This window comes from Momordica charantia (assembly GCF_013281855.1).
Source record: "Momordica charantia cultivar OHB3-1 chromosome 10 unlocalized genomic scaffold, Mcharantia_2.0 BLBB01000010.1, whole genome shotgun sequence".
In the NCBI taxonomy this organism is placed as follows: Eukaryota; Viridiplantae; Streptophyta; class Magnoliopsida; order Cucurbitales; family Cucurbitaceae; genus Momordica; species Momordica charantia.
In genome coordinates this window covers 9441307-9461269 of record NW_028275158.1, presented here as the reverse complement: position 1 = coordinate 9461269, position 19963 = coordinate 9441307, and the positions used below count along the sequence as shown (strand labels likewise).

Genomic DNA, 19963 nt, shown 5'->3' with positions numbered 1-19963 from the left:
TGGTGCAAGTGATACATTAAAAGGAAAACATAATATTTTATTAAGATAAAATATTATGAGAATCAAATAAAATAAAACTTTTTAATATGTGAGGTTAAAAAGATTGTACCTTAAGCTCTTATAAATAGGAGGATTCTACCTTAAGCTCTTATAAATAGGACCTTTAGGGCAAGTCAAAGCACACATTCATTCTCTACGAATTCTCTCGAAATTCTCTCTCATTTCTTTCAACGAGTTCCCACCAACTATGGTTCATTGTTCGAGTCATAGCGAGGAAGGTCTTGTGGAGAGATTCTATAAAGATATTTTACTTTCTCAATTTATTTTGTATTCTAAATATAAATTCAATGTCGATCCAATAATTTCGTTGCGGAATGAATCATTTATTCTATCAGTGATCCTCTATCGATGACTGGATTGCCAAAGATCAGACATTAATGTCATTAATAAATGCGACACTTTCTTCTGCTGCCCTAGCCCTATGTTGTTGGCAGCAATACCTTTAAAGAAGTTTGGGCGATTTTGGAGAAACATTATTCATTCTGCAATCTATTGCCAAGAAGTCTAGTGAGTCTATCAGTGACTATATTCAACGCATAAAGGAAATTAAATATAAACTTACCAATGTTTCCATTGTTGTGAAGAGGATCATCTGATTTATACTCTTAATGGACTTCCCGATGAATATAACACTTTTTGCACCTCCATGCGAATACGTTCTCAACCTGTTTCCTTTAAGGAACTACATGTTCTCTTACTCTTTGAGGAATCCACAATTGATAAGCAGACACGCCGTGATGAATTGTTTCTGCAACCGGCTGCACTGCTTGCTTCTTCTTAGAATGCACATCTGTAGCACAATTTCTCTTCGAATTTTAATCGAGGAAAATCATTTGGTGGCAATAGTTCTAATAACAGTCGCAATCGCTCGAATCAAGGTTCAAGACGTTTTTCTTCAAATAATCAGGGACAAGGTCGTGCTAGTTCTGGAAATTTTGGTGGAACTTTTGGTGGAAATTTTCCATTTACTCCAATCATCAATCATCCACCTCTAAAAATCGCATCTTATGTCAAATCTGTAATCGTCCTGGTCACTCGGCTTTAGATTGTTTCAACTGCATGAATTGCAATTTTCAAGGGCGTCGTCCACCGATGCAACTTGCAACTATGGTAGCCTCACAGAATCAAAAGCAAAGCAAAGCCGATCGACCTTTTTTTTTAATTACGACATTTCAACTATCTCTCTTAAGTGAATTGCTTTTATCAGTATATTTTTTACATACTTTTTTAATAAATAAATAAAAGTATAACACTCCTGAGGATTGCTCGAAAACACTTGAACTAAAAAAACACTCACAAATGCTCTCATATAACACGTTAAAAATACTTTTTGGACTTCATTGTCAAAGACTTACTAAAAGCATTCTCCAACTGTTTTCTTACAAAGTATTTTAAATAAAGAAAATTTATATATTACTCTAAAGCATGAATATAATTTTGACCCAAACAGTATTTTTAACACTCAAATATTTTTCCATAAAATATATTTACGTTACTATCAAATATTTTTCCACAAAGTATTTTTATGTTACCATCAAATATGATTAGTTTTAATTAAGTGCGAAGTACTTTAAATAATGGTAATAAGTTTCTAGAGTAATCCTTCTAATTTTAAAATTTTCATTTTAATTCTTATAATTTGGATTTAATTAGTTTAAATTTGGTCAGCGGGATTTAGGTATACCTCACAAATTGTACCTCAGAGATATACCTCAATTAGAACTATCCTTGATTTGGCAAATCACCTGATAACCATTTTGTTTTTTGTTTTTATTTTTTGGTTTTTAGTTTTTCAAAAACAAGTTTGTTTGATAACCAATTCAATTTTCTATTTTTGTTTTTCAAAAACCATTTTGAAATTCTATGTAAATTTCAAAAAAAAAAAAATTATTTTTCAAAAATAGGTTTTTGTTTTTCAAAATCTCATTTTTTTCTTCTAATACTCAACTTTTTTTTCTTTCTCATATTTATGTCTAAAAAATTTATCTGACTCTAAAACTTTTTTATTTCTAAATTATTTTTCTCTCTGAAACTTTCCTATTTTGAATATTTATTATTATTTATCTCTCTCTAAAATTTTCTGTATTTTTTTTCTAACATACCAGTTTCATTTGTCTCCTTAAAAATTTAATATTTTTCCTATCTTTTATAAATTTTCTCTCTTCGTAATTTTGTTTTCCTCTGAAAATTATATTTTATTTTCTCGTTTAATTTTCTTTCACTGTAACTTTTATTTATCTTTGTATTTATTAATTATCTCTAAAAATTATATTTTGAATCTTGTTTTTATCTCTAAATTTGTTTCCACCCTAATTTTTCTCTTTCCTTATAATTTCTTTTTTTTTCTTTAACATATCTTTTCCTCTCGACTTTTTTTTCTCTCTACAATTTTTCTCTTTTTGTCTTTAACTTTTCTTTCACTACTTTTTTTCTAATTTTTTTATTTATCTCTCTAAAATTTAACTTCTAAAAGCTTTTTTACATCTCTCTAAACTTGTATTTTCATCTCTCTACGTTAGGAGGAAGACAAAAATTTACGTAGGGTCGTGTCCCAAAAATAGGAAATGCATGTCCCGACCCCATCCCCGACCCCGATTATATTTTTTAAATAATTAATATATATTTATTAAACTTTTTTTATACTTAAATTCTAAAAATAATTATAAACAATTATAAAACCGATAATTTTTCTCGAGAACATTTCTCGGACCCAAGAACGAGGTGGAGACGGATACTAAAAATTTTCACGAGCACGAAAATGGGGAAGAGTATCCTCACTCTCCTATCTCTGCTCTACATAAAATTTTCTCTCCCTAATATCCATTTTCAATTTTTTAAGTTTTTAAAAACAAAAAACTAAAAAGAGTTACCAACATGTTTTGGTTTTCTGTTTTTTAAAAAAGAAAAAAATGGGTAAGCTAAATTAAGACTTATTTTGAGATTAGTGGTTGTTAAAATAATTGTTGGCAAACAGTGTAGTAATAAGAAGTAAATTAGTTTCAGTAAATTCAATATTTTAACATGTAAAGACATGTTACTGTAATGGGTAAGCTAATATTAAATTACGGCAATTTAATATAGTGAACAACCAACATGAATGTAGTTTAGTGTAATTGGCATATGTCTCTTCACGAGTTTGAATCTTTCATCCTCATTTGTTCTACTAAATAAACTATAGTGAACCCAAGTAGGTATATTATTTCAACTAATATCTAAATCTGTAATTAAGATAATTAATTTATAATTTTATATGAAATAATTTACAAATTCTTCTATTTACTCTAAGTTATTTGATAAAAAAGAGATTGAACCGATCAAAATCCTTTCCAATATAAGTACAAAAATGTAAAAGAAATAGATGAGTGCAAGGATATAGAACTGAAATTTTTAAAATTTTGTTAAAAGAAACCGCATATTTTTAGAAAAGCAATTTTAAAGTGGCTATCAATGGGATCTTCTCAAATATAAATCAATTTTGTTTAGTAAAACAATTGTGGAGGATCAAATCTCTGACCTTCAAGAAAGGAATTAAGGGTGTGTTTGACCAAAATCACTTTTGTCATGGTCAAAATCACTTCCATTCCTATTGATGATGTTTAGCAAATTAGAAAATTGATTTTATGAAAACTTAAAATCACTTTTAAATTGATTTTTAAGATATCACGATAGTAATTTTGGAAAATCAATTATATTTTTAAAAAAAAATTCAAAATCACTAGTTCTACCATCATTCTCAAACACACCGTATTGGTTGAGTTAATTAGTCCATGTTAGACAAATATAAATGAAAATTTGATTTTACACAAACTTAAAAATAATGAATTTTACCATGTTACACAGTAAAATTTCCGGTCTCATAATTACTTTTAGCTATGGTAAAAGCTAATTTAAAAAAAAGAAATGCAAAAACAAAGAGATATTCAGCTCAGAAGCAGAAGTATTTCCTATTTAAAAAGGATAGGAACCAATGTTTATTATTTTACCAAAACTAATCCCAGATATGTCCATAAAATTTAGACATTTTTAACAAAAACGTCGTCCTAAATACACACACAAACAAAAAGATCAATCTCGTTGGCAGCAAAACGAGCACGTACCCAGCCTCCCAGCAGTAAAAGACACCACGTACCCACACATTCACAAGCTTTCGAAACCCTCATAAAAGACAGTTACTAACTCCCCCCACGTTTCCCACATGCACCATTCGCCAATTCCTATAGACACCACTCACCCTCCTCTTCTTCAATTGCACTCACTTTCTCAACTCTCGGCTTCTAACAACAATGGCCAGACTCTCCAGCATCGTGGTTCTTTTGGCAATCGCTCTGCTGGTCGTAGATGCCTATGCCTACCACACCACCGTGACCACCGTGGAGGTGGACCAAGACAACCAAGGACAGCAGGAGTGGTGCCGCCACATCAGGCCCCGCGAGCAGCTGCGCAGCTGCGAGAGGTTCCTGAGGCAGCAGAGCAGCCAAAGGGGGAGAGAGGAAGAGGGGTTGGAGGAGTGCTGCGACGAGCTGATAAATGTGGAGGAGCAATGTAGGTGCGGTGCGTTGGAGGAGATTGCTCGTCAGGTACAAAGTCAGGAGCATGGCCCAGAAGGAAGCCAGATGCTGCACAAGGCAAGGTTGTTGACATTCATTTGCCGAGTCTCCCCACTGCAATGCTAGTTCTAAGCGCTTTCTGGGTTTAATTTTCCTTCACAGCAGTAAGCACACATCGTTCATCGTGTGCTGCATGCATGCTTTGTGTGTTTTGTCTAGTGTTTTGATAAATATTTGTGTGTTTTGTCCAGGCTTTTAATAAATAAAGGCCCATAAAATATATTCTGTAATCGTAATTCGGCTCATCTTCTGTTAAATAACTGCAGTTTCCTGTCCAAAATAATAAGCTGTAACCGGAAAGTCATTATTTGTAAATGACGTTGGAAAATAGTTGTCCTCGACAATATTTGGCTCCTTAATGGTTAGATATTGTCCTCCTTACATAACGAATAAGTCGGAGGTCAAGTTTTTTCTCTTGACCAGTTATCGTTGACGAGCCAATTTGTTTTTTTTTTCTAATTCTGTTGATGGAGTCTTCTTGAAAGAGATTTTACCTCTCTTTCCTTTCAAAACTTATGGTCAGTAGTGGCAGATCCACGATAGTGCCCCCTAGAATTAGGATACATAGTATACGTTGTATACATTTAAATAAGAAGTGATATTTAGTCTCTATTGTCTTTATCTTGCTATGACCGCTTTCAAATATTTTTCTGATCTAATATGCCAAATCTGCTACTAAACGTCCATTATTTTCCAGATCTCTATTATCAGATTATCAATCAATTGAAGAAATTCATCCTTTTGTTGGTTTGAAGTTGTATTATTGGACTGTAATATGTAGGTTCATCCTTGATTTGTAGTAAACCAAGAATTTGAAGTTTACTTTAAAAAATCTCATAACAATTGCCGAACACAACCAAAAAGAACTCAGAAAAATTGGAACAAAATAAACAAATAGATAAGCTTAAAAAATTAGAAAGAAAAACACCAAAGGACGATTGCCAAAGCTCCTCGTGCAGTGTTCACAAATGATAGATAGGATAGAACTACTGCTAATTGTACGACAAAAGAAAGGGTCGGAACATAATTAGGAATGGCAAAAAAACCCACAATACCTAATCGGGTCGGAGAATCTCCCGTTTGACTAAGAACGAGGTCAAACTAGGGATCCTAATCAAGGTCTCCGACGAACACGGGATGGGGATGGGAATTAGGGATGGCAAAAAGAACCCGCGGTACCTAATCGGATCGGGGAATCCCCCGTTTAACCACGGACGGGGTCAAACTAAGGATCCTAATCAAGTCTCCAACGGGGACGGAGCGGGGATGGGGAGGTCTCCCTGCCCCGTCCCCGCCCGTTTAACATTTTATTATTTTATTATTTTTTTATATAATAATATTAATATATATTAATTTGGTAAATACTTTTAAATTTTTTTAAAAAAAGAAAACTCAAAGCTAATAGCCTATTTAACCAATTTTCTTCCTTTTTTTATACTAGTAATAAAAAATATTAATTAAAAGATTAAAAAATATATATTTATAACAGCGTCCCGTCCCCGCCCCAAAATTTCGGGGAGGAGGCGGGGATGGGGAAAAATCCCCAATGGGGCGGGGCAGGACCGGCGCCATCTCTCTACTGTAGGATCTCTCTCTCACTCTATGATGAGATTTCGATCTATTCGGCGCGACCCTCCCCGGCCTTATTCAGCATGGCGGCGACCCTCTCCGATCCCTTCAGCGTGGTGGCAACCCTCTCCGATCCCCTTCAGCACATCGTGACGATCCTCTCCGACCCTCTTTACTGCATCGTGGCAATCCTATCCGACCCTGTTCAAACGGCGATCCTCTCCGACATTTTGTAGCGTGGCAAGACCCTTTCCATTGGCTGTTTTATCTAAAGTGATTAATAAATCTTCTGGGAAATTGGGGTTTTTGACCCCACCAATAGTTCAAATAGGATAAATGAACCCCTTTTTAAAAAACCTTGTATATAACCCCAACTTCCCTTAATTTTAACCTCTCTCCGAGCCAATTTACCATAGTACCCTCATGTTTAAAAAATAAAGGGAACTCCCTCCAACTAAAACCCTAAACCCCATCTCGGACGTTTCCTAGCCCAACGAAAATTTTCACCTCATCTCGGACGTTTCCTTTGTCTTAAAACCCTAAACCCCATCCTGGATTGAACGTTATCTCGGACGGTGGACGAGTCATCCACACCATCATACATTCGCTTCCAAGACTTTCTCTTCCATTGTTTCGCACTACAAAGTCATCGATCACAAGGTTAGTGGTCGGGTAGATTATAAAAAAAATTTTAGAAACATTTGTTGTTCTGATATCATTCTTGGCGCTGTCTGAAGCAACCATGTAGATCTAGGGTCATTTTCATGTTGTGCTTACAGGACTGAGAAATTTGGGGAAAAAATCAATCTCGGATTCAATCACGTATTCAATTCCGGATGAATTTGGTTTGAGATAAAATCCGAGATTTAATCCGGGATCGAGATGACGTCCTGCCTTCCATCTCGGATGTTTGTCCTGGATCGATATCAATCCCGGATGAGGCTGGAATGCCTTTCATCCCGGAACGAAACGGACCGGGATACGGTCCGGGATGGAAGGCAAAATGCAGACCTTTCGAAATGATCTCGAAATGGCTGTCTGCCTTCCATCTCGGACCTTATCCCGGACCTTTTTGTTTCGCGATGAAAGGCAGAAAATAAAGCCCTATTCTCTGCCTTTCATCCCGAAACGAAACGGACCGGGATAAGGTCCGAGATGGAAGGCAGACAGCCATTCCGAGATCATTTCGAAGGGTCTGCATTCTGCCTTCCATCCTGGTCCGTTTCGTTCCGGGATGAAAGGCAGAGAATAAGGCTTTATTTTCTGCCTTCCATCCCGGAGGCTGTCTGATCCTGGTTTGGTCTGGGATGAAAGGCAAAATGCAGAAGTTGGGCTAAGTTTTTTTTTAATTTGGTCTGCACTGAATGTTTTTTTTTTAAGTTCCTTGCATTAGTTTTTATCTAATTTTTTTTATTTTACCTTTATATAGGACATATAATGGATTTGAGACTAATTCTAAACCGTGATGACTGGTTTCCGGCCACGTTAAGCAAGTTAGACATGTTTAGGCAAACGTGTTTCGGTCCCATTTTGGACATGGACGTAGTTTTTAATGGTCCATTAATACATCATTTATTGTTGAGAGAGGTTGAAGAGCCTAGGCAGGATATCATTAGTTTCGACCTGTTTGGGAAAAGGTTCTCCTTTCGTAAGCGGTAGTTTGACCTAATCACTGGCCTCAGTCATAGGATGATTAGGGTAGATAACGATATCCCTGGCCGACGACTTCGAGCACGTTACTTTAAGGGCAGTGTCAGGGTTAAGTGTAGGGAGTTAGAGAAGATTTTTATGGAGGCAATTTTTTACGACGACGAGGATGTTGTCAACGTTGGCATAGTTTACTTCGTCGAGCTTGCCATGATGGGGAAGGAAAGGAAGCAGTTCATAGATACGACCCTTTTAGGGGTTGTGGATAGGTGGGAGCTGTTCTGCAATCACGACTGGAGTTCGCTGATTTTCAAAAGAACACTTTGGAGCCTGAAGAATGCCCTGAAGGATAAACTGTCGGCGTACCAACAGAAGGCGAGAAATGACCCCACACACCAAGAGACTTATAGTCTCTACGGGTTTCCGTACGCAGTTCAGGTTAGCGAGCTTTAAGTCAACTATATAATCTAATATATTATTTAAATGCATTATTTATTTGACTTCACTAGATTCCAGGTATGGGCTTACGAGACGATATCGACGTTAAGTCTGCGTGTAGCCATGAGGCTGAGCGACGACGCCATTCCTCGACTCCTTAGGTGGTCGTGCAGTTATTCTCGCGGGTTTCTTACTCTACAGAGAGACGTGTTCGATAACACGATGGTAAGTAATTATCTTGTGGCCGTGTGATTCAAATTTATTTTTTCATTTCGGTCTAATCATAAGTTTTTTGCAGTCCAATGTTAAGGAATACTTGGTTTCGACGAATGTTAAGGTACAACACATGGTCCGTATTATGCGTCCATCGGAAGCCCGCGCTATACCTAATCTGTCGGCTGTACCTACCCCGCCTGCAGATCTGGAAAGAGGTACTTAGGAAAGAAGGGTGAAGGACAAAGGAAAGAATATCATAGAGGATCCGGTAGAAGAGGCCGAGACATTGGATGATGATGCATTACAGGGTCCTGCATTAGACGATGCTGGACCCAGTGGAAATGACAGCCAAGCGCTACAGAAGAAGTCGAAACGAAAAAATTCAAAAATAAGATCAGTAGACGGTTGAAGAAGCTCGATGACCGAGTTGGTGCTATCAAGGCCACACTGATTGGTTTTGGGGTAGCCCTGAAAGGTGTCCAGAGATACCTGAAGAAACTGTCGAAGGTACGCATTTTATATGTATATAACATTAAGTATGCTTGGTTATTAATTATGATTAGTTTGGTCCGAGATAACGCTTATTGGTCCGTACTTTTCGTACAGGGTAAATTCCCTGATCCGACCAAATAATTTGGACGTAGGGGTGGGCCCAATGATGATGATTCATCGGATCAAAGGCTTGATGAGGCCCCAAAGCCAGATGGAGGTCCGAAGAGTATGGACGAGGACCGGAGGCCGAAAGAGGGCCCTAAGACCGACGAGAATCGGATGGAGCATGGTCCGAACGTTGTAGATGAGAATCTGAAGAATATGGATGAGGATCCGATGATTATGGACGAGGATCTGATGCTTATGGATGAAGACCAAGGTACGATAACGGAGGGGGACAATGCATCGGATGCTTACCCCGATCGTCCTGTCGGTAATATTCAGGTAAGTCCTATTTCTATAACGCTAGTATACGTTTGCGTTTTCATATTGTAATATGATTAATATTGGTTGTATATTAGGATGTCACTGTTGGTATGCAAGAGCCGGATGTTCCATCAGATACGCGACCTGTCAGCCGACGCGTTAGGCGTCCCTACAAGGACTGGGCATCGGACGCAGTCATTAAAGTAAACTTAATGTCATACATATACATATTGGCGGCTGTCATTATGCGAACTCATGTGTGTATTGTGTTTTAGGTTGAACCTTACCTTGACCAGGACGAATATGTCCTCCAGTAGGCCCCAAGTGGGCGTGGGCTACGCAAGAGGCATTACTCGTGGAAGCTGAAGGATATATACACACCAACCGATCAGCGTAGGATCACTGTGGATAGCTACGACCCAGTATGTCTCATTCCGCCGCAGTTGGACAATAAGTTCCAGACATTGATGGATGACCCGAATACGGACGGGAGATTGCTATCCACTGCAACTAGTTTGCAAAAGAAGGAATGATATCGCGATCTATTGGACCCTAGTGTCTAATTGAAGGACGAAGTAAGTACATGTTACTATATTCGTAGTACTATATTTGTCAATAGTTTGATTACATCAATGTAGATTGGTTAAATGTAACACGTACTTGATGGTCTCGTCTTGTTTATGGCGAAAAAGTTGGAGAAGTGTCTCCATTTATGTCGCAAGAAGTTTGCGATAGAGGACGTACTTCTTTCGGTAATTACTTTTTACTTCTTTCAGTTCGAACTAATAAATGTTGTTTTGATCAATTGTTTAACTAATGAAATACTTTTCAACTGTTATACAGACTTTGCTGAATCAAACAGACGGTCCATATGCGGCCATGAAGCTGGGTGTATTGTCCACTAGGATCAACTACCCCTGGAGCGCGGAGAATACCATCTTTCGATATGTCTACGGTAGGCAGTCGGACCACAACGTGGCCTGGAGCTATACAGACATCGTGTACACCCCCATGAACGTAGGCGAAAACCACTGGGTGATGCTCAGCATCGATGTTGTAGAGGGCAACATAACCGTATGGAATTCACTCCAAACGGTCACTCCACTAGATGAACTTGAGAAGGAGTTGAAGCCCATGTGTACGATTCTACCTGCGGTGCTGCATCATGGCGGGATATTTTCAATTCGACCCGACTTGCCAGTGGCGTCGTGAGGGTGCGTTGGGTTCACGTACCAGAGCAGAGTAGCGCGACTGATTGCAGGATTTTCTGTGTCCAGTATTTCGAGTACGATGCCACCGGGTCAAATATGGACATTTTGACCTAAGATAATATTGTATATTTTAGGCGTCAGTACGCTATACAGATGTGGGCGCATCGTCCCATTTTTTGAATAGTGTATGCATTTTCGATACTATTTTTATGTCATGGGTTCATTATTCTAGCATCGTACATGAAACACATTAAAATACAATCTCCCCATTAATAATAATAATAATATAACACATAGGGTTACCAATGCATGCATGCATGGTTGGTTGCTTGAGGTACAAGTTACCATATAAATTTCTGAAAAAACAAGTTACCAATAGATCATACATTTACACTGTGTTAAGGGGTTCATTACATGTTTTGCGATTGTGTCCTGACGTACCACACCGACCGCACTTACGTGTTTGGCGCACCTCGCCTGTGGAAGGAATCCTAACTATCTACCTCCTGCCAACTCTAGGAACCATATCTGGTGCTTCCACCGGTGTGTCGACAAAATCAGGCGAACTGTTCCACTTTGAGACGTGACCGATTGAAAATATTGGTTTTGCATAAGCCATTACTCAGGAGTTCGTCGTGTATGCCTCGTCACACAGAGTGTATGGATTTATGTTTCGCATCTTCGCCCCGACAATAGCATGAGAGCATGGAATTTTATAATAATCAAACTCCCGACAACTACATGTCCTAGAGTTGAAATCAACAATCCCGTCAAGATTGCCATCACGTACCTGGACATGAAACTGGTCAATGTTCACTACAACGTATCTCCTGGCACTGTCCGAGTATTCAGCAAACTTATTTTCTGCGTAGTCGGACAATGTGGTTGATCTGGAAGAGGCAAGCATCTGTCGATCGTAGAACCAAGTCTGTAACAGACCTCTGATATGGTCCAATAAAGCAGTTACTAGCAACCCACACGCGTGTCTAAAGAGGGCATTTACGGACTCTACATTATTACTGTCATCTGTGTGTATCTCAAAAATGTTTGGAAACAACGAGCCCAACGCTCCTTCCCAATGTCATCCAGATACTCCCTCACACCAGGGTACGCACCAAGTTGAGCCCAGATTGAGTTGAAATAAGACTCTTGATATGCTTTCGCAGCTTTTAGAAATATTTCCTCGAGTGCCTTCGCATCGACTTTAAATTTTGCTAACAAGTTCATCTTAATATGTTGTATACAAAAGCAATGAAATGCAGTGGGGAATACCTTGTCAATTGCCTTACAAATGGTTTGATGTCTATCGGAAACAAAAACCAAATTTTTCACTACGCCGAACACACCTTTTAATTGAGTCATAAACCATACCCATGATGCTACGGTCTCACCGTCGACAATAGCAAATGCAACCGGGTAAATCTGGTTAGGTGGGCCCCATCGACAACCAACACTAATCGAATACAAGCCAGAAACCCTCTAATCATTGACCCAAAACCATAAAGAGATATTTGAAATATTTTTCATCTTTGAGTTCCAATTCGAAAATAGTACCTGGGTTCATGATTTTTAATGTTTCACCATAAGCTGGTAGTAGACCGTATGACGAAGCTGGATTCCCTCTAATAAGTCAAAGTGCTTCTTCACTGGACTGCCAAGCTTTGTCATAACTTAAATTCACACCATACTCCTTCCTCATGTCTTGTATTATTTCCTTCGGTCTATACGTGCGGGAGAAGTCTGTAAACTTCGCTTGGACAAGATGTTCGACCACCCAACTCTTGGCTTGCCTATGATCCTGTTTCAAAACTCCACCATTGCATGTATGGATGATATAATATTTTTTTATCTTGAACAGATTGCAGTCCCTCAGTTTTGTAGCTCGAAGTCTCCAGGTGCAACTAGTATCAACGCAGCGTAGTATAGATAGTTCGGGTGTCGACTTTTTTACTTTAAACTGAAAATTCAGCCGCATTGCAACTAAATGCATTCTCAAACTCAACTCCTTCTTCATATCAAATACTTCGCCCTCCTTAACATCATTTGTTCCAGAAGACTGTACTATGAGTTGCAACTTCTCATCATTAGGCAGTCCAGTGAGACCATCACACCCCATTTGTCGGACCGCTGCTTCATCCCTACGAAATCAGCTTGTACCTGTTCCACATCGGGCTCAGACTCTTCATCAAGTGCATCATCATAGTCATCATTCACAAATTCTGCTTCATAGTCTCCTTCTTCTGACTCTCCCAATGGGTCATATGATTCATCACTTTCATCTTGATTATCATTCCATAATCCCGGCACATTCCAATCACATACCCTGTCATCTCCTAGGTTACATGGAACAACATCTGATTCCAATGGTGTTAAACCCGCTATATCATGACCTAAATGCCTGTAATAGGGGTGTGGTTGTTGGGAAGAAGAGGGGTTCGATGATGAGGAAGGAAATGAAGGTATTGGATCTGTGGGTCTCTGGAATTGAGGAATACAAGTTGTCGGCATACAACTCGAGGGCACATTTTGGCCTACATGATATGGGAAAGAAGACATGTACGTTTAATTCCTATGTACCTGCTTTGGCGTAGTAGATATGTATATAGGCAATTTAGATACATCACCAGTTTAAAAAAAATTCAGCTCATCGTCATCAGTTATCTCCATTACACAAACTTTAGTTTTAAAATGATATACGCGTCTAATTATAATACCGAACTGAAGGGGGTTTATATTACTCAATATATACACGTGACCTTGAAATTCTCTGTACGTCGTTGTACTATCCACTGTCAATCCTTTCGTGCGACCATCAACGTAATCTTTTTCACTATCTTTCCATTCTCCACCAAATGTTATGAAAACACGAGACATCCTGCAAATAGATAAAATCAAGTGAGATAAGAATATCGTCCAAAAAAAGTGGTAAAAAAATAACAAAATACATGTCATCCCTGACCGTCTCGGACCAGTCTTGGTCCGAGACATATCCCGGGCCACAGTGCTTCGAGATTAGTCCTGGATATATCCTGGTTCATTCCTGCACCATCTTTCGATCCGGGATTGAACCTGGATTTGTTCGGGATTGAACATTCAATCCCAGATCTCAAAGCTTCAATCTCGGAACAATACTTGGTCCGAGATACCGACTGCATTTTTTTTCTTTTTTCAAGAAGCCAAGTGAAAATGTATGAATGGAAAATATTTCAAATCATTTCAGAAATTTTAATGTTAACGTACCTCTAACTCTTCAAATGTGAAAATGTGGGACAACGATTTTGGATAGTGTGGGGACAATGATCAAACACGTGGCAATGTTTCTTTAGAAGATTTTAAAAAACGTGATCTGTGAGGAGTTTGGATGGTGTGAAAATTTTGGACTGTTTCAAATTCAAAACATAAGTAAAATATGAGGTTAAAAGTTTGGTGAAATGGTTGGGTGGAAGTTAATGGGGAAGTTAATGCATCATAAATAAGGGTATATTCGTCTTTTCACTAAAGGTGGGTTCAAAATTAAGTAGAGGTGGAGTCAAAAATTAGGTTTTTTTTAAAAGGGGTTCATTTATCCAATTTGAACTATTGGTGGGGTCAAAAACCCCAATTTCCCAAATCTTCTCCTCTTCCTTTCTTACAATATATAATCTCGATTTTCGTATTAAAGAAGGAGCTTAAAGCCAAAGTCAAAGATTGATGATTCAACCATTATTGTTCGTGCCCATCAAGATTCATGAGGTTTTTTTTTTAATTTACAAAAAGAACTATATTGTTTCTCTTCTTTATTTTTAAAGATTAGGCGTTGTTGAAGAAAGAAAAACAAATTGGTTTCCTTTTATGAATCTTGATGATGTGGGTGCCAAATACATGATTTTAAAACAGAATCCAACTTTTTTTTTTCTAAAAAAAAAAGAAAAAACATAACCCAGATCTTGGTTTGAATTTTAAGGCCATTTTTGAACCGATAATTAATTAATTAATTTTGCAAAAAAAAAGAAAAAGAAAAAGAAAAGAAGGTGAACCGAAATCGAAACAAATCGATTCGGTTCCTGCATCTCTAACCGAACCAATTTCGGTTTTTCAAACCCTACCCGAAAACCGAACTGACCCGAATTTTTTTCACCCCTAGTCGTGATAGATAAAAAATATCATAAATTATGAAAAGTTTTTAAATCTCCATTTTTTAATTTACAAAATCGACCATGAAATAATTTTACAAAAGTTCGTAAACATATACTCTAAGTTGTATCAATTTCCTACCAGGTATATATCTCATAATTCATTTGATACATATATGATAATATTTTTTTGATCAAAATTTCAAACTGAAACTTAGGATTTTTTGAAAATTTTTGAGTAAATTTAAAATAAATGAGAAAAAACGGGTGTATGCTAAAAAATTTGGAGTTTTAAGGTGTTGCGTCTGTCAAAGAGACGCAAATGGGTGAATGAATGCGTGATTTCCCTTGTTCATAAGGGTAAAAAGAAGCTAAATTTATGCTGTTTTCTAACGTTTTAAACTCGAAAACCGTGATTTAAGCTTGGTTTAGTGTCCAAAGCCTTCCATTTTAAGTTATTTAGGTTATACATGCACATAGAACGTTTTTACATCATTTAGAGTTGATTTCTAATGGAAATTACAATTTTGTGCAGAAAATTTCTGAGCTAGGTGCCTAGCGCCTTCCTCAAATCTCGAGATTGCCCTTAATGTAAAACGCACGTTTTGGTGTGATTTGAAGGCTTCCCAAGCTCTGCCACGTGTCTTCCATGCATTGAAGGTTGCCAATTTAACAATTAACCAACCAAAAGGTGTTTGAAATGGGTGGCTCTCCACAACTTCCTAACCACCTTGATGTCCCTATAAATTCAGCAGCCCATTCTCTTCATTGACCATCCCGGAGTGATCATTTCAGCTTTAACATTTACTCTCAGTTTAGTTATGTTTCCTCTTTAAGTTTTTGAGTTTTTATTGTTTTAAACCTTACTTATTTCTAGTTCACCCTTTATTTCCATCTTGTTAGTCTTGAATTGTAAGTTTTAATCTTGTTTAATTAAAATTCCAGCAAGTTCTTTGTTACTCTTATCTCTCTCTTTCTCATTACGAAGTTGTAATCACTCAACCTTCAGGAATCGACCGAGTATTGCTCCCCAATCTTGAAAGAGAACGGGTTAGAGCCATTCGGGTTACAACTATACCATTTTTAGCTTGTTTTAATCTTTTAATCATGTCGTCTACTTCCATCAACATTAAATTCTATTTTTCCTTTATCATCATGAGCTAAATTTATTTTTTCCAAGCCCGGTTATGGATAGTTAGTTAAAGTTTTAAAAATCTAACAAGGCAAAAGGCGTTTTTCTCCTTTTTTATCACTTAAAGTTGTTTCCATAAGTTAAAACTTGATTTTGCCAATGAATGTTTTAACCAAGCATCAATACTAAAAGGGTTGATACGTTTTCACAACTTTACTGATTTAACTTTAGAGAGAAATACTTTAGACATAAAAATTTTGCTCGGGTAGCCTAGACATAGGACCTCGACCTAAGGTTACGGTTGGTTTTTACTAAATTAAGTTCTTTTTTCTAATAGTCATATTAGGAACGTACTTAAACCTTCAAAATCGCTTAGACATAAGAAGATGGCAAAGTAAAATCAAGGAAAATTTATGAGACGCGCCGGCGCCTAGTTGGAAAATTTATTTTTAGCTAATTTGAAGTAATTGGCTGGGTTTATTGCATCGAGTTTTTAAATATCAAAACCAACATTATCTTTATCATTCGTTACCCCAAATTCAATTACAAAGTCACTGATCATTAACATTTCCTATAAAAAGACTTCATTTGTCCCTGAGGATCGATACTCGGAATACTTGTTCCGTTTTACGACTTGTGACGGGTGTACACTTGCCCTCTCATTTATTTTGTATCCAAAATCCCAAAGAAGTTTTTAGCGTCGTTGTCAGGGAACCATTTGTTTTAGTCTTTTATTAATTTTTCTGATCAGTTTTTGTGATTGTCATTTCTGTTCTCAAACATTTTGATTTATCTCCAACCACGAAGGTCATTGATTAGTGCATGAGCACGGATTCATTTCTATTTCCATTTGATCCTGAAATTGAAAGAACCTGTCGTAGGTTGAGAAAAGAACAAAGACTTAGAAAACAGAGAGAAAAGCAAAGAAAAAGAAAGAGATTTTGAAAGCGAGAGTGAAAGTACCATCACTTTTATGGACGAGATTCCACCACAAAATCCTGCAGATCCACCAATTGTTAATGGAAATATGGCAGGTCAACAACAAAACAATGAGTTCAATCATATCCTAATGGCAGATAATAGAGACGTGGCCATGCCAGAATACGCTGCCACAGCATTTCAGAATTTGGATTCTGTCATCCTAAATCCCATTCAAGAAGCCGCCAACTTCAAACTGAAGCCGCTTATATTTCAAATGCTTCAGACATTAGGACAGTTCGGGGGGCGTGAACACGAAGATCCTCATGATCATCTCAAAACTTTTCTTCAAATAGCTGGTGCATTTAGATTTCCAAATATAACTGATGATGCATTAAGGTTAACTCTTTTCCCATTTTATCTTAAGGATCAGGCAAGAATATGGCTCAACTCGTTCCCGCCGGGATCAATTATAACATGGGATTCGCTAGTAGAGAAGCTCCTTACAAAGTATTTCCCTTCTACCCACCATGCTGACATCAGGGAAGAGATTGTCACTTTTAGACAATATGACCGTGAACCAGTTCACGAGGCATGGGGGAGATTCAAAGAGTTGCTGCGGAAGTGTCCGAACCATGGATTATCAGCATGTATCCAGATTGAGCATTTCTTCCGAGGTTTGGACCATCCCACTAAGATGATGCTCAAAAACGCCGTAAATGGAGCTTTCATGGAAAAGACCTTCAACGAAATAGTTGATATTTTGGAGGACCTAGCATCCCACAATGAGCTCTGGTGTTCTCAAAGGTCGAAACCTGCACCTAAGAAGCAAGACACAGCAGGATTCTTGGCATTGGACATCGCAACTTCAATGCAGAAAGAGATGGTGACAATGAACCAAATGCTCAAGGAGATGGCCTTGGACAGGAAGAATACACCGGCCACACCGATGCAACCTGCGCAACCTGTGCAACCTAAATATACTGCCCCTTCTCCTGTTTGCCAAATTAATGAATTGTTTGTTCTTATTGTAGTGATAACCATGTTTATGAGAATTGTCCGTATAATCCAGCTTCTGTTTATTATGTAGGTCACGGGAACAATCAGAACTTCAACCCCTATTTAAACACGTAAATTCCGGGGTGGAGACATCATCCCAACTTTTCATGGGGAGGTCAAGGAAGTTCTAGTGGAGCGACCCAAGGGCAGAACCAGCAATACAAGCAGCCCTATGTTCCACCTACTTACCCGAATAATCCACTACCACCATAGCAGTTTACTCAGAATCAACAAGTTCCAATTCAGCCAGCCCAGAATAATAATTCTAACCTCGAGAACATGATGGAGTACATGGCTCGAAATGATACATCGATGAGAAATTTAGAGAGGCAAATGGGACAACTTGCCATGATTTGAAGGCAAGACCGCAAGGCACTTTTCCTTGACAAACTGAAGTTCCAAAAAGAGATGGAAAAGAGCAATGCAAGGCGGTAACTTTGAGAAATGGGTTGTCTTACGAAGGACCAAAGATGCCGGTTGAGGTAGAGAAACCTTCCACATCAATTCAAAATGCTCCTAGTGAAGCAGAGAAAGAAAAAAACACCTCGGGTGAGGGGGACGTGCCTAGCGCCTCTCCACAAAAAAATTCGTCTTTTGCCCTGATTCCTCCTTTCCCTCAAAGATTAGGCAAGAAAAACCAAGAAACTCAGTTTAGAAAGTTTTTAGACATCATTAAACAACTTCACATAAACATTCCTTTAGTTGATGCCTTAGAACAAATGTTGAATTATGCTAAGTTCCTGAAGGATATTGTGTCTAAAAAAAAAGAAGTTAGGTGAACATGAGATGGTAGCTATGACTAAGTGTAGTAGTGAAGCTGTAGGTAGCCCTTTGCCCATAAAATGTAAATATCCCGGCAGTTTCACCATCCCTTGTTCTATTGGAGGAAAGAATTTAGGTAGAGTTTTATGCGATCTAGATGCTAGCATTAACCTAATGCCCCTATCTGTTTTCAAAGAATTAGGCATAGGAGAAGCTAGACCCACTATAGTTATCCTCAAATTAGCAGATATATCCATTAAAAAGCCTAAAGGAAAAATAGAAGATGTTCTAGTTCAGGTAGATAAGTTTATCTTCCCTACAGACTTCATCATCTTAGACTGTGAGACCGATTTGGATGTACCTATCATCTTAGGTAGACCCTTCCTAGTTACAGGAGATACAGTGTTTAATGTTCGAAAAGAAGAAATAACAATGAAGGTTAATAATGAGGAGCTTAAGTTTAACGTTTTGGACGCAATGAAACTTCCAGGAGATTTAGAAGAATGTTCAGCTATTAGTACTTCGAATCCTGCTTCGTTTGATGAATTTTATGATCTTTTAGTTACAGGAATTGAGGAAGAACTAGAGGCTGCAGAAACTGATTGTCTAGAAGTAGTTGAAGAGATGCATCCACCAGAGGAAAAAGAGGATATAAAGTCAGAAGTGTGCAAAACATTGCAACCATCCATTGTAGAACTACCCACTTTGGAACAAAAGCCTTTACCTTCTCATTTAAAATACGTTTATCTTGGACTTAATGAAACTTTGCCTGTTATTATTTCTTCGAGTTTATCTACTGAAAATGAGCTTTCATTACTGCAGATATTGACCAAATATAAGAAGGCCATTGGATGGACCACTGCTGACATTCGAGGGATAAGCCCTGCATTCTGCATGCATAAGATCCTATTGGAAGAAGGTGCCAACAACTCAATAGAGAATCAGAGACATTTGAATCCAAAAATGAAAGAGGTTGTTGGAAAAGAGATCTTAAAATGGTTAGACGCCGAAGTCATCTACCCTATATCAAATAGTAGTTGGGTGAGCCCAGTACAATGCGTACCAAAGAAGGGCAGGATGACGGTGATGGTAAACGAGGAAAATGAACTTATATCAACCCGGACTATGAGCGGGTGGAGATTTTGCATCGACTATCGTAAACTAACAAGGTAACGAAAAAAGATCATTTTCCACTCCCGTTTGTTGATCAAATTTTGGACCGTCTTGCAGGTAAGGAGTTTTACTGTTTCCTAGACGGATATTCACGATATAACCAGATTACCATCACTCCGGAGGATCAGGAGAAGACGACGT

The 19963-nt window shown here is 37.9% G+C and overlaps 1 protein-coding gene across 1 annotated transcript; it reads right to left on the bottom strand.

The window, feature by feature from the left end:
• Window positions 1-11054: 11054 nt before the first annotated feature.
• LOC111022106 (uncharacterized) lies at window positions 11055-13703 on the bottom strand. The gene is made up of 4 exons (XM_088118792.1): window positions 12306-13703; window positions 11687-12145; window positions 11408-11594; window positions 11055-11143 (listed from the first exon to the last, which is right to left on the bottom strand). The coding sequence occupies exons 1-4, from the start codon at window positions 12780-12782 to the stop codon at window positions 11055-11057; spliced, it is 1212 nt and encodes a 403-aa protein (XP_087974918.1). The 5' UTR covers window positions 12783-13703.
• Between the last annotated feature and the right edge of the window lie 6260 nt (window positions 13704-19963).